The following is a 16,045-nucleotide window of genomic DNA, read 5'->3' as shown; positions in this document are numbered from 1 at the left end:
TCTCTTTCAGAATTTTCTACAGTTTGTTGTGATCTACACAGTCAAAGGCTTTAGCATAGTCAATAAAGCAGAAATAGATGTTTTTCTGGAACTCTCTTGTTTTTTCGATGATCCAGTGGATGTTGGCAATTTGATCTCTGGTTCCTCTGCCTTTTCTAAATCCAGCTTCAACATATGGAAGTTCTCAGTTCAAGTATTGTTGAAGCCTAGCTTGGAGAATTTTTAGCATTACTTTGCTAACGTGTGAGATGAGTACAATCATGCAGTAGTTTTATCATTCTTTGTGATTGCCTTTCTTTGGGATTGGAATGAATACTGTCCTTTTCCATTCCTGTGGCCACTGCTGTTTTCCAAATTTGTTGGCATATTGAATGCAGCACTTTCATAGCATCATCTTTTAGAATTTGAAATAACTCAGCTGAAATTCCATCACCTCCACTAAATTTGTTCGTAGTGATGCTTCCTAAGGCCTACTTGACTTCTCACTCCAGGATGTCTGGCTCTAGGTGAGTGATCACACCACTGTGATTATCTTGGTCATGAAGATCTTTTTTGTACAGTTCTTCTGTGTATTCTTGCCACCTCTTCTTTGCTATGTATTCTTGTGTATTCTTGAAGTGGCTGTGTATTCTTGCCACTTCTTCTCTGCTATCCTCCGCTTCTAGGTCCATACCATTTCTGTCCTTTATTGTGCCCATCTTTGTATGAAGTTTTCCCTTGGTATCTCTAATTTTCTTGAAGAGATCTCTAGTCTTTCCCATTCTGTTGTTTTTCTGTATTTCTTTGCATTGATCACTTAGGAAGGTTTTCTTATTTAGAGGAAAAGATATACTTAAGTAACAATCAAGGGAAATATAATACAGTATAGAGTGTAGACTAGAAGTTAAATGTTTCTGAGAAAGCAATAAATTCAGGTACTGTTATATTAACTTAATTATCATCATAAGCATCAGAGTAGCTTCTGGATTCTCTTTATTTAGTTTCATCGTGTTATATATTCCAGTGAGAAATAATTTATTGATTATTTTGGTAAAAATTTTGAGTGTGATATTAAGTTTTTGTATCACATAAATGAGGTGTGTGTCATATAAAATCTCATTTAATTGCTGTACACAGTGTTTTGTAGTGTAGCAGTCTTTTATTACATTTATTCCCTAAGTATTTTATCTTATTATAAATTCTTTAAATTTGATTTTCCAATTGTGTGATGCTTGTACATAAAAACACAATTGATTTTTGTATATTCACTTGTATCCTGTGACTTTGCTAAACTTTTTATTGTTTTGTAAATTCCTTGGGATTTTCTGTTTGGAACATTATATTGTCTTTGAATACTGACAATTTTTACCTCTTCCTATTTGATAAAAGTGGAAAAGCAATGGAAGCAGTGACAGCTTTTATTTTCTTGGATTCTGAAATCACTGAGGATGGTACCCCAACCATGAAATTAAAAGATGCTTGCTCCTTAGAAAGAAAACTGTGATGAACCTAGACAACGTATTATAAAGCAGAGAGATCATTTCCCAACAAATGTCCATACACTCAAAGCTATGTTTTTTCCAGTCTTCATGTATGGATGTGAGAGTTGGACCATAAAGAAGGCTGAGTGCTAAAGAATTGATGCTTTCTAATTGTGGTGCTGGAGAAGACTCTTGAGAGTCCCTCAGACAACAATGAGATCAAACCAGTCAATCCTAAAGGAAATCAATGCTAAATATTCATTGGAAGAACTGTTGCTGAAGCTCCAGTACTTTGGCCATGTGATACAAAGAGCCTGACTCATTGGAAAGGACCCTGATGCTGGGAAAGAGCTACAGCAAAAAGAGAAGGGGGCAACAAAGCATGAGATGGTTAAATAGTATCACCAAATCAATGGATAGGAATTTGAGCAAACTCCAGCAGATAATGGAGGACAGAGGAGCCTCCATTAGTCCATGGTTTGCAAAGAGTGAGACACTACTTAGCGACTAAACAGCAAAACCAAATTTGATAATTGTATCTTTAATTTCTTTTTCTTACTTTATCAAACAGGTAGAGTTATGCCATCTTTGAACTTCAATAAATGAAATAAATTAGCTGTATATTCATCTACATTTTATTCTTTTACCCATTACTATTGTGTTGAAATCTTGATTGTTCCTTCTTAGTACTTTATGATATTTTAATGTATAACTATGTTCAGGTTTATCCATTCTACTGTTAATGGGTGTGTGCATTTTCAGTTTAATGGTGTTATGAGTAGTCCTTCTATGAACAATATAGTACAATGTCTTTTAGTGAACATATATATATATATATATATACACACACACACACACACTTCTGTTGAGTTTATACCTCAGAGTGGACTTACTGAGTCATAGACTACTAATGTAATCTTCTCCATTCTTTTGGGCTCATGAATACTTACCAAGTGTTTAATTTTCTTATTAAACCAGAAATCTGTCATAGTCTTCTCTTTCGATTCTCTGCTCCTGCTCATCTGGATTTGGATCAGAAAACACGTGTGGGCTCTTTGCCTGGCTAACCCCAAAAAGGGACACATGACCCCATCTCTTTCTGGCTTCTTTCCACCTACTTTGTTGCCATCTCATAGATTATAAGCACAGGTCCTGCCCTTGGCTCCCAAAACTTTATCCCTCAAAAGTCTCCTGATTCTACTTTTCCTCCTTCTAGTTTGTGTCTTTAGGTGTTTATTCAGAGAGAGAAATATTCCTACTACAAAGTCAGTCTACTTTGTGTGAAAGTGGAAGTGTTAGTTGCTCAGCTGTGTCCGATTCTTTTGCCATCCCATGGACTATATCCTGCCAGGCTCCTCTGTCTATGGAATTCTACAGGCAAGAAAACTGGAGTGGGTAGCCATTCATTTCTGCAGGGGATCTTCCAACCCAGATATTGAACCTGGGTCTCCCATACTGTAGGCAGATTCTTTACCATATGAGCCACCAGGGAAGCCCATAACCAAACTAAAATGCATGCCTTCTTGACAGTCTTGAGCATTTCAAATACATAAATGGTTAGAGAGGGAGAAATCCTCACCCTAATCTTGGATTCAGGTTGCTTCCTTGCTGTTTGCATGTAGCTGATCCTGTGTAGAGGGAAAGCAGAGGGCTGAAATAGCTTTCAAATTGAAGGCAGTAGAGGATTTCAGGGAAGATCCTTGCCAGAACTAAGACTTGAGAATTACTGGAAGAGTTCATTACCCCTACTTCATCTATTAACTTTTTAAGAATAATTGAAAAGTTGGCCAAAATGAAGATATCTGTCACCTTACAAAAGTGTCTTTAAAATTTTGGTGACTATTATATTTTTAAAAGTGAAATCAGAATTCCAATTATAAAGTATACAAAGCTCTTAGAAATAGTTCCCTGTTGTGAACTAAAAAATACTTAAATAATCTGATTTTCAATTTCACATTTTCATATTTCATAGATCCTGAAAAATGATATGTAGAATTTTTAAGTAGGTTTTGAACTAAGGAAGACCTAAAATTTGGTTGTGATATTACTATTTACCAGCTGGGGGCTTCATATATTATTTAGCCTCTTAGCCTCATTTCTATATGTATGAAATGGAGATAATAAAGCCTATTAATATTATAGAGTTGTTGTCAGTCTCATATGAAGCCTATTAATATTATAGAGTTGTTGTCAGTCTCATATGAGATCAGGTAAAATGGCCAGCACTGTTCCTGTTATATATCAAGCCTGCCAAGGATTTTCTGTTTTTATTTCAAGAATGGTACCAGGTTACATTTTGTTTGCTTTTCAAATTCAATTATCTACATAGGGCAACAAAAGAAATAAAAATAATTAAAACTATTTATGAGCAAAGTTGATAACAGAAAGGAAAACTGAAATATTTTAGCCATGGAACATTTATAAGTGATACATGTTCATGAACTTAAAGGGAAGCTTTGAGTTGGGATATAGCATTTATTTGGCTATTACAAAAATATCTCTTTCATGACACGCAGTGAAAACAATGCACTCGTGACCAATCACTTTAAATATTTATAGAAAGTTTAGTGGAGGAAGTGAGCTAAACCAAGGAGGGGGTTTTCCTGGAGACGGCAAAAGGATGTTTCGAAGCCATGCCAGTGTCCCTCTGCCCTGAGAAGGATGGTCAGCTAATCATGTACTTTTGCTTCTCCAGGGAGAAGTTGGCTGTGGCCCGACTGCAGAGAGAAGTTGCCCAGAGAAGAAGTGAAGGGGCCATGGTAAGTCCTGGCTGGTCTGTTCCAATTCTCAACCTCCCTTCCAGAGGTCTCTGGCTTGAAAGGCATTTTGTCTCATTAAGGATTTCAAAGGAAAATATTTGCTTGCAGCAAACTGAATGCTACATTGGTAAATAATATGTTTATAATGCAGTTTAAACAGATCTGCCATTTGCTGAGAGAGCAGGAAAGATTAATTGGGAAAAATAACTCTTTGAGGGCTTTAAGGAGGATGTTAAAATGTTCAAAAGTCGTCGGCTTTATTTCCTAAAGGTCTATTAAATGTCTAGGCTTCCAGCTGGGAGCACAGTACCCCTAAAGGAGCAATCTCAGATTCTCAGATAAGGAGAGTGCAGTTTAATTCAAGCCTCTCAGTGCTACAAACCTGGAAAAAAAAACAAAAACAAAAAACAAAAAACAACAACCTCAGAAACAAAAGAAAAGAACAGATGTTTGCTAATGTAACTGTCTTTTACCCTCTTCTTTCTCTGAACTCTGCGGTGTATTTCTCCCTGTCCATTTCAGTATGTGCTACTTAGGAAACTGATGTTTCCTTGTGTTTTGAATTGTACTAAAAATCAATATAGGTGTTTTGGTCCAGGCAACTTCATTTTATAGACTTTCTTTGCCAAAGTAGCTGCCTGTGTGTCCCTCTAAAATCAGAGACAACTGTTGGGGGACCTGGAAAATGGACTTATGTGGATTAACTGCTGCTGTTACCTCTGAGAATAGAAATCTGACACCAGATTTCCACCCCCCCCCCCCCCACTGATAACAAAACAGTGGCATGTGTTCAATTTCTCAGCCAATGGTTTTTTTTTAAAAAAAGAGAAGCCACACATTTTTAAACCCTGAAAGCTGCTTCCATTTGATTTCATGAGAGTTAATTGGCAATTCATTTGCTGAAAAGAGTAAGAAACTTGTAAAATAAACTGGCCTTGAACTTCTCTCCAGAGGGCAGGCAAAGGTCTTGAACAAGAGGCTGAATGTTCAGTGGGTTCTGGAAGTTTTGGTGGCCCTTGAACATACTAAAATACTCAGGGAGGTGATCACATTGCTTGCTCTGGTAGTGATCTCAAGGCAAAGAGAATCTTGACTGTTCAAACAATATGATCTCTGAACAATGATACAGGAATGAGTTGGAGAAAATGAAAATTTAGTTACATGGTGAATTGAAAACGTTCAATCTGGACTTTACGCTGCATTGCACAATGTTTCTCAGCTAGGTCATTCTGTAATAGTTCCATCTTTGTTCAGGCTGGCTCCTGTTCAGCACTTCTTCAGCTATGTTCAAAGTGAAGGTGAAGCAGTGACAGCTTTTCTAGGCCTGTTTCTTCATCTTTAAAATGAGGAGGCTGGGATTGTACGATTCCATTAGCTTAGTGAATCATGTGAATGAGCATTTGCTCATGTGAAGTTTTTGTAATGAGAAGGTTTTTCTGGTATATTATTTAAGCTCATAAGATCAGACGCTTAAAGAATTTATCTTTCTGAATCTGACAGTGAATGAACCTGGGTTGAAATTGTCTCAGATAACTGTCTAGTTTTTTTGTAAAACTAAGACCCCTTTTAAAACATTATAGAGGTTATTCTTCAGTGTAGGAAATACCCAGAGAATTAGTTCAGTTCAATCACTCAGTCGTGTCCGACTCTTTGCGACCCCATGGATTGTAGCACGCCACGCTTCCCTGTCCATCACCAACTCCCGGAGCTTACTCAGACTCATGTCTGTTGAGTCGGTGATGCCATCCAACCATTTCATCTTCTGTCATCCCCTTCTCCTCCTGCCTTCAATCTATCGCAGTATCAGGGTTTTTTTCCAGTTCTTCGCATCAGGTGGCCAAAGTATTGGAGCTTCAGCTTCAGCATCAGTCCATCCAATGAATATTCAGTACTGATTTCCTTTAGGATTGACTGGTTTGATCTTCCTGCAGTCTGAGGGACTCTCAAGAGTCTTCTCCAACACCACAGTTGAAAAGCATCAATTCTTCGCACTCAGCTTTCTTTATAGTCCAACTCTCACATCCATACATAACTACTGGAAAAATCATAGCTTTGACTAGACGAGCCTTTGTTGCCAAAGTAATGTCTCTGCTTTTTAATATGCTGTCTAGATTGGTCATAGCTTTTCTTCCAAGGAGCAAGCGTCTTTTAATTTTAAGGCTTCAGTCACCATCTGCAGTGGTTTTGGAGCCCAACAAATAAAAGATTACTCTGGTTGCTCAAAAGGCAACTTTAAAGAAGTTACCTGTGATTTATTACTCTTATTTAAATAATATTATTGAAAAATCACATTTATGTATTGATTGATGTAGCCAATAAATTATGGAGCACCTAACCCTTATCCTACCCAGCTCTATTATAGGCCCTGGGGAAGTATTGGTGGGAAAACAAGCAAATAGGTACATATCTGAGAGCATACATTCTAGTAGTTGGAGAACAGCAGTTTGATGGAATTACTGATAGATGGTGGAAGCAGCTATGAAAAAACAAGATCAGGGTAGAGAAAAGTAGCATGCCAGAGGATCAGTATGAGTGTTCTTAGTGGTGTATCACTGAAAAGTTAGCGTGTGAGCAACATTTGAGGAGGGAAAGGAGTGAACCATGGTGGTATCTGCTGGGGGAGAATGTTCCTAGTGGGTACGTGAGTGAGTACAAAGGCCTGGATTGCTTGAGGAACAGCATGGAGGAGCAGGGTGTCTAGAGGGCAGTGAGGGAGAGGCTGATGGTAGAACAGGAATCAGAGAAGTGATGGAGGCAGAGGGGTACATCCTGAGCGTTCCCAGAGATCTCTGGCTCATGCCCTGAGTGATGGGACCCATTGGCAGGCTTTGAGTGAGTGCCTTATCCAATCTGATTTACTACTATTCATGTGATATTTCCCCTATTCCATAGTTTGTCACATCTCAATGCTTTAGAGACACCTAAACCCTGATTTTTATTAATGTTCTTTATTTCGCTTTTTCTCAGTATTTCCCCCCCTCTCCTTACCTAGTCAACCTCCTCTGAGTTTTCGACTTAATTATATGCTTCAGCTTTTTTGCTCCTAGGATTCATTTATTTCTGAAGTCCTGATTCTCTCAGTATCTGACAGCTCCTAAAACCAGGCAGTTCTATTAATCCTCTAAATTTAATTCTTGCTGTTAAAGTCCAGAACTTTTGTCACTTCTGTAGCAGAAATGAAGACAGTTCATTACAGCCAGATCACCTTACGTTTTTAAAGAATAATACTTATGGTATTCTGTAAGTATTCTGTAAGTATGAAAGGAAAAATGTTATTAAAAAAGTTACATAAGTTGTATTTTCAAAAAATAGTATAATCAAGGCTAATAATTGTTTTTAAAATCATCAGTGAACCTCTAAAAATCAAAGCAAACCTGTGAACTAGTTATAATGCAAAACATGCCCTTTTAAAAATTTGACTATGCAATAAATCTTTTTCCTTATGAGTTTTAAGGTGGTAACAAAGGCATCATTTTTGAGAGTTTGCTTCTATTTTTTAACACACTATTTATTTCGGCATAATTTTAGACTTCCAAGATGTTGCACACCTACAGGCCCTTCAACCAGGTTTCTAGTGTTAATACTTACATGACTATAGGATAATGATCAAAACTGAGACATTAACACTGACATGTTACTACTAAGTTCCAGATTCTATTGGAATTTTACCAGTTTTTCCAATAATGTCCCCTTTCTGATTTAGGATTCATTTCAAGGTATTACATTGCATGTAGAAAGATTTTTTTTCTGATGGCTGATTGACACATATGTGGAAATCAGAGGAATATAAACATGGGAATAAGGCAGGTCTGGATTCAAAGTGCAGTTCCACCAGTAGTTAACTATGTAACTTGGACATATTTCTTTATGGGTTTTTAACAATTCTGTCTGTGCTTTTGTTCTGTTAACTCAGGTCTTTATTTGGCAAAGCTGTCTTTCAGCATATTAGACACTTCCTGTTTGTTTCTTTGTTCTTTATTCATTCTTCCATAAAATAACTATTGCAATTGTTTTCATACCTACCTTTCATCATTTTTTCACAAACTACTATAAGGTCATGTTCCTCTTTATTCTGGGGAGTTGTGTTTCAGCCTGTGTTCCCTATCTCTGACTCAATTTACTGCCAGATCGATTCTGTCTGTAAGACTTTGATGTCATCTTAAATGTTGTTATATGTAAGAAAGCTCTTTCCATTCCAAGAATTTAAAAATATTCATCCCATTCTCTTCTTGAATGTACATAGTTTTTATTTTTCTGTATGTAAATCTTTGCATATGCTAGGTGGAATTACATTGTTGTGAGGTAGGGATCAAAATGAGTGTTTTTCCAGATTAATTGTTCAGTAAATGATGTTGGGAAATTAGGCAGTATCGAAACTCCAGTACTTTGGCCACCTCATGCGAAGAGTTGACTCATTGGAAAAGACTCTGATGCTGGGAGGGATTGGGGGCAGGAGGAGAAGGGGACGACAGAGGGTGAGATGGCTGGATGGCATCACTGACTCGATGGACGTGAGTCTGGGTGAACTCCAGGAGTTGGTGATGGACAGGGAGGCCTGGCGTGCTGCGATTCATGTGGTTGCAGAGTCGGACACGACTGAGCAACTAAACTGAACTGAACTGCACTTTTGCTGTCATATTTATTATTTTCCGAATCCAGTCTCAATCTATCTGCATCAATTACTGTACCACTTATTTTTTCTATTAACCTTTGTCTAGTCTTCAGTTCAGTTGCTTAGTCCTGTCTGACTCTTTGTGACCCCATCGACTGCAGCACGCCAGGCCTCCCTGTCCATCACCAGCTGTCAGAGTTTACTCAAACTTATGTCCATTGAGTTGGTGATACCATCCAACCATCTAATCCTCTGTCATCCCCTTCTTCTCCCACCTTCAGTCTTTCCCAGCATCAGGGTTTTTTCCAATGAGTCAGTTCTTTGCATCAGGTGGCCAAAGTATTGGAGTTTCAGCTTCAGTATCAGTCCTTCCAGTGAATATTCAGGACTGATTTCCTTTAGGATGGACTGGTTGGTTCTTGCAGTCCAAGGGACTCTCAAGAGTCTTCTCCAACACCACAGTTCAAAAACATCAATTCTTCGGCACTCAGCTTTCTTTATAGTACAACTTTCACATCCATACATGACTACTGGAAAAACCATAGCCTTTACTAGATGGACCTTACACTAGCCTAAATTTTTTTTCTAAATAGTTTTAATTACTAGAAATTTGTAGTCTAATATTTTATAGACTGAGTTGTTTCTGATTAATTTTTTTCTCCAAGTTTATAAAATATAACTTTATTTATTGAATAACAGTTCGGGTTCATGAGTTAAAAATAAGTGTTTGGATTTTTTAAAAATAGCAAAATTGTTTGTATACATGCTTATGACAGAATAACATCTTAAAGACTTTTTCAAAATGACATGAAAAAAGCTTAATATGTTCATTTTCTACATTTATGTTAAAGAGTTTTAAAAGAATATCTCTTCTATCAATGAGTTTGTTTTTTATTAATATCTGTAGAACCCTAATATTCTACCAAATATAATTTTAAAAATGCTTGGGTTAGTTATGCAAAGTTATCCACACTGTATGGCTCCTTTTCATCCCATTGAGTAATTTCTAATTGGAGAAAAAGAAAAATACCAGTTTTTGATTACTCATCTCAAGACACTAAGGAAACATTGTATCCCCATTTACCCTGTTGCTCATTGCTCTTTTTCTTTCATCTACCTGGATATTCAAACACTGACTGGGTGTCCGTTGTGTACCATCAGCTGAATTTGAAACCATATCCCCTTGTTTTTTGCATAATTAACATCTAAGGAATAACTATCAGTGATTAGGATATTTTCAGTCATCTCAGGAATTTAAGAAAAAAGAAAGTTGGGGGCGATAGGGAGGTCAGAATCTTTGGCCCCTCTGTGACATCCTTGCTGGAGGATGAGGCAAATTTAAGTCGGCAGAAACCCTCACCAGATCTTATTCAGTGCCACAGTATGAGGCACTAGCTGTGGTGCTGATACTGGAGTTGGCTGAATTCACTGATACAAAAACACATAAAAGAAACTTCGTGCCTGTGGATTCACAGTTTCTAGGGGTTTTTTGTTTATAGATAAATAAAGGGATCTGCAGGGATCTCTTTTTTAAATATCTACATGGTTTTTGAGAGCTTTAGTGCTAGTCTTATTTTTAACATGTCGATTCCCTGCCCTCTACAGTGCGTGAGTTTACTTTGCCTCTTAGTTATTCACAGAAAGCAAAAATCACAGTGTTAAATAACTGTGACTTAAACAAGAAGAGATCATTTCTTTAAAAAAAAAAAACTTTTTCTTTTATATTGGAGTATAGCTGATTAACAATGTTGTGATGGTTACAGGTGGATAGCAAGGGACTCAGATGTACATATACCTGTATCCATTCTCCCCCCAAATCTCCTCCCATCCAGGCTGCCACATAACATTGAGCAGGGAAGAGATAATTTCTTTTAATTTAAGAGTCATATGTAAAAATAGGAACATTGCACACAACCCAGGTGAACAGTGCTTTGATGAATGGCCAGGACTGTGACCAGTGCATCTTTCATCTTTCCCTGCCTGCCCAGCAGTATTGTCTGGCTTCTGATAGACAAGAGGGCAGCCAAGAGTTTGGAAACCCAGAAGGAAGAGGGCCTGGAGCTGTAGTACTAAAATGTCAATTCCTGCTGCTAGACTTCTTGGGGTCAGGTGTTTGGTTTTGGTGTTTGTGTTGCTGTTCACAACACAGTGGATAATATAACTGATTTTCTAACTGCTAGTAGTCAAATAGCAGTGGGCTTCCCTGATAACTCAGTTGGTAAAGAATCTGCCTGCAAAGCGGGAGACCCTGGTTTGATTCCTGGGTCAGGACAATCTGCTGGAGAAGGGATTGGCTACCCACTCCAGTATTCTTGGGCTTCCCTGGTGGCTCAGCTGGTAAAGAATCTGCCCACAATGCGGAAGACCTGGGTTTGATCCCTGGGTTGAGAAGATCCCCTGGAGAAGAGAAAGACTACCCACTCCAGTATTATGGCCTGGGAATTCCATGGACTATACAGTCCATGGGTTTCAAAGAGTCAGAAACAACTGAGCAGCTTTCACTTTCACATCAAGTCAAACAAGAGGGGTTAAGATTATAGGGTGAATTAACTTTCTTGTGTTTCTTTTTTTTTTTTTTTTAGACAAAACTGACATACATCATTGTATTAGTTTGAGGTATCCACCATAATGGTTCAATATATGAATTTACCAGTTTCCCCTGCTGTCTGAAAGTCGATAATTCCTATGAAATCCTTGGTAAGCTGAATGGTGTAAAACTAGAAGCAATTACCTTTTTTGTAATAGTGAAAGTCCTCTATGAATTTCTTTTGGTTGGCAAAAACGGTATAAATATAGGTCTTTCATAAAAGTGAAGTCATGCAAAGTAAACTTTCAAAAAGTGGTTTCTACCTATATATTGCAGTATGATCACCTCAATAAGTCTAGTTAATATTCATCATTACAGAGTTACAAATTGTTTTTCTTGTGATGAAAACTTTTAAGGCATACTCTCATAGCAAGTATAAAATACAGTATTATTAACTATAGTTGGCATGCAGTCTGTTACATCCTCAGGACTCATTCTAGAACTGGAGGTTTGTACCTTTTGGCTTCCTTTACCCATTTGCCTACCTCTTCCCATCTCGCTGCCTCTATTTTTGTATCTGTGAGTTTTGCTTATTTGTTTTTGAGGATTCCACAATTGTGTGGTATATGTCTTTCTCTGTCTTATTTCACTTTAGTATAATGCCCTCAGAGTCCATCCACATTGTTATAAATGGCAACATTTCCTTCTTTTTATGACCAAATAGTATTCCATTATATGTATTATATACTACATTCTCTTTACCCATTCATCCATCAAAGGACACTTAGGCTGTTTATATGTCTTCAGTTCAGTTCAGTCACTCAGTCGTGTCCGACTCTTCGTGACCCCGTGAATCGCAGCACGCCAGGCCTCCCTGTCTATCACCAACTCCCGGAGTTCATTCAGACTCATGTCCATCGAGTCAGTGATGCCATCCAGCCATCTCTATGTCTTAGTTATTGTAAAAAATGTGGAAATGAGCATGGTGGTACACTTGTCCTTTAAAGATAGTGATTTTATTTCTTTTGGATAAATACCCAGAAATGGAATTCCTGGTTCATATGGTACACTTGTCCTTTAAAGATAGTGATTTTATTTCCTTTGGATAAATACCCAGAAATGGAATTCCTGGTTCTTATGGTAGTTCTATTTTTAATTTTTTAAGAAACCTCCATATTATTTTTCATAGAAGCTTTACCAATTTCTCCCATCAATGGTACACAAGCCTTCCCTTTTCTCCACATCCTAGCCAAAACTTTTGTTTCTTATCTTTTCATTAATAGTCATTCTGACAGGGGTGAGATGATATCTTATTGTGATTTTGATTTGCATCTGCCTGGTCATTAGTTATGTTGAGTACCTTTTCATGTACCCATTTCCCATCTGTTTGTCCTCTTTGGAAAAATGTCTATAGGCATACCTTGGAGATATTGCTGGTTTGGTTCCAGACCATTGCAATAAAGCAAATATCACAATAAAGTGAATCCCATGAATTTTTTGGTTTCCCAGGGCATCTAAAAGTTATGTTTACACTGCACTGTAGTCTGTTAAGTGTGCAATAGCATTATGTATAAAAAAAGTACATGCCTTAATTAAAAATACATTATTACTAAAAATGTTTACCATAACTTGATAACACAGAATTTCCACAGACCTTCTGTTTATAAAAAATCACAAGCATGAAGCCCTATAAAGTAAGCACATAAAACAAGATGTGACTGTATTCAGATCCTCTGCCTGTTTCTGAATTGGATGTTTGTTTTGCTACTGATACATATGACTTCTTTATGTATTTTGGATATTAACCCCTTAACATATATGACTGCAAATGTTTTCTTCCATTTAGTAGGTTGCCTTTTAATTCTGTTGATAGTTTCCTTTGCTGGGCAGAAGCTGTTTAGTTTTATATAGTCCCCTTTGTTTATTTTTGCCTTTGTTGTCTTTGCTTTCAGTGTCAAATCCAAAAAAATCATTGCCAAGATTGATCTCAAGACACTCCCTATGTTTTCTTCTAAGAGTTTTCTGGTTTCGGGTCTGTGTTCAAGTCTTTAAAACATTTTTGAGTTAATTTTTGTGGATAGAGTAAGATAGTGGTCCAGTTTCATCTTTTTGCATATTGCTGGTCCAGTTTCCCCAACACCATTTATCAAAGAAACTGTTTTTTCCTCGTTGTATATTCTTGACTCCTTCATCATAAATTAGGTGACCATACATGTGGGGCTATATTTCTATGCTCTCTATTCTGTTCCACTGAACTATGTATCTGTTTTTATGGCAGTACCATACCTTTTTTATTACTGTAGCTTTGTAATATCGTTTGAAATCAGGGAACATGATGTATCCAGTTTTGTTCTTCTTTCTCAAGATTCCTTTGGCTATTCAGTTTAGTGTGTGTGTGGTGTTTCATATGTGTTTTAGGATTGTTTGTTCTATTTCTGTGAAAAATGCCATTGGAATTTTAATGGAAATTGCATTGAATGTGTAGATTGCTTTAAGTAGTATGTACATTTTAACACTATCAACTCTTTCAAGCCATGAGCACAGAATATATTTCCATTTATTTGTGTCTTCAATTTCTTTCATCAGTGTCTTAGAATTAAATTTGGTTAAATATGTTCCTAGCTATTTTATTGGGTAAATTTGTTCCTAGGTATTTTACTCTTTTTGATGAAATTATAAATTAGATTATTTTCTTAATTTATCTTTCTTATAGTTTGTTATTAATATATAGAAATTAACTGATTTTGGAAAAACTTAGTTATAGTCTCATGGGAAGTTTTGACCTGTTTGTGTTAATATATTGATGTTAGCAGCGGTCACAGCAGTTGAATTTAAAGTGTCATCCAAGAAAAGTGTCTTGGGCAATACATCATTCACAGTGTTTATCACTGGCTAAAATATATCCATAATATATCTCTGGAAAAAGAACCAGGTTTTTTTGTTTTCTTTTTCTTTTTCACAGCAGCAATTTAATAAGTTGAAAAATCAAGTAGACGTGTTTTCCTAAGAGTATAGAATGGTAGGTGGCAAACTTCAGGACATGTTTCTGTGTATGTGCTAAATTTTGGAAATAGGCCCTGCATATTATTGTATTCATTTATCTATTCAACTTATTCAGCAGAGAATAAAATGAAGTACTTGCTTTCATAAAATTTATAATATAAAATACTTATTGTACAAATACATCAGTGTCATACTTTTCATGATATTTGTTCACAGTTACACCAGAAATCAATAACATCCCCTCAAAACTGCATCTCTGGAAATTTTAGTAAAATAATTTAGATTATTCACTTAAAAATTTTTTAAAGTGGAGTTAATTTACAATATTGTGTTAGTTTTAGGTATACAACAAAGTGATTTAGTTATACATGCACACACATATATATACACAAATGTCTTTTCCACTTTTTAGAAAATAAATTATAAGAGAATTTAAAATATTTAAGCTGAATGAAAATGAAAACACTCTATGTACACAAACAGGCAATATAATTAAATCAAAAGTTATGGTGAGATGTTTACCTTTAAACGTATGTAATAGGAAAAGATTTTAAATTAATAATTTAACTCAAGAAGTAATGAGGAATAATATATGTAAAGAGGAAATAAATAATGAAGTAAAAAACAGAAGCCAGTGAAGTACAAAATGAAGAAATAGCAGAAAATTTTCAGCATCACTATCAGATATGCATAAAAATTATAAGATAATTGTACTTGTGACCACTGACTATTTGATATTAAGAATTATTGTGTGTATATGTACATATATATATATGTAAACATATATATGTACATATATATATGTAAACTTGAAATTATGGTTCTGTGTTTCAAAAGAGTTCTTATGTTTAGAGATACACACAGAAATATTTACCCTTAAAATGCTGTGATATCTGGGTTTACTTCAAAATAATACTGGAAGAGGGAAATAGCTGAAGTTTAGATAAATTAAAATTGGCCATATTTCAGAGAAAGACGTATGCTGTACAATATCAGTTATACATGGTATCTAAAAAAATAAGACAAGCTGGTGAACAGAATAGAAACAGACTCACCAACATGGAGAACAAATGAGTGGTTACCAGTTGGGAGAGGGAAGGAAGGAGGGGCAAGAGAAGGGCAGAGGATTAAGAGGTACAAGCTACTATAAAATAAGTAAGCTACAAGAATATAATTACAGCAAAGGGAATATATCCAATATTTTATAATAAGGATAAATAGAGTATAACTTTTGAATCACTATGTTGTACACCTGAGACACAGTATTTTAAGTCAACTCGACCTCAAAAGAATAAATTGTTTAAAAAAATTGGCCATATTTGATAACTGTAGAAGTTTGAGTGTTGCTTCCCTGGTGGCTCAGACAGTTAAGAATCTGCCTGCAATGTGGGAGATGTGGGTTTAGTCCCTGGGCTGGAAAGATCCCCTGGAGAAGGGCACAGCAACCCATTCCAGTAGTCTTGCCTAGAGAATCCCATGGACAGAGAAGCCTGGCAGGCTACAGTCCATGGGGTCGCAGAGTCAGACATGTCTGAGTGACTAAGCACAGCACATACTTTTACAAATATTTAAAACTTTTCATGATAAAAGTTTTTAACCATGCCCAACCCCTCCCCCCCACTCCCCAGAAAACTGCCAGGTCTAATGATTTTACAGAGTTCAACCAAACCTGGAGTGAAAGAGA

At 36.4% G+C, this 16,045-nt stretch overlaps 1 protein-coding gene across 11 annotated transcripts in view; it reads left to right on the top strand.

The window, feature by feature from the left end:
• Window positions 1-16,045, top strand: part of NCKAP5 (NCK-associated protein 5) — a 1,206,846-nt gene that overhangs the window by 575,831 nt on the left and 614,970 nt on the right. For all 11 annotated transcript variants that reach the window (XM_010853619.1, XM_010853624.1, XM_010853623.1 and 8 more), the window contains one exon: window positions 4,156-4,219. In XM_010853619.1, coding sequence (XP_010851921.1) covers window positions 4,156-4,219 — 64 coding nt within the window. The remainder of the gene's footprint in view (window positions 1-4,155; window positions 4,220-16,045) is intronic.

Source organism: Bison bison, unplaced genomic scaffold, assembly GCF_000754665.1.
Source record: "Bison bison bison isolate TAMUID 2011002044 unplaced genomic scaffold, Bison_UMD1.0 scf7180017864330, whole genome shotgun sequence".
Lineage (NCBI taxonomy): Eukaryota > Metazoa > Chordata > Mammalia > Artiodactyla > Bovidae > Bison > Bison bison.
The sequence above is the reverse complement of the archived record's forward strand: the minus strand, read 5'-3'. Positions and strand labels throughout refer to the sequence as shown.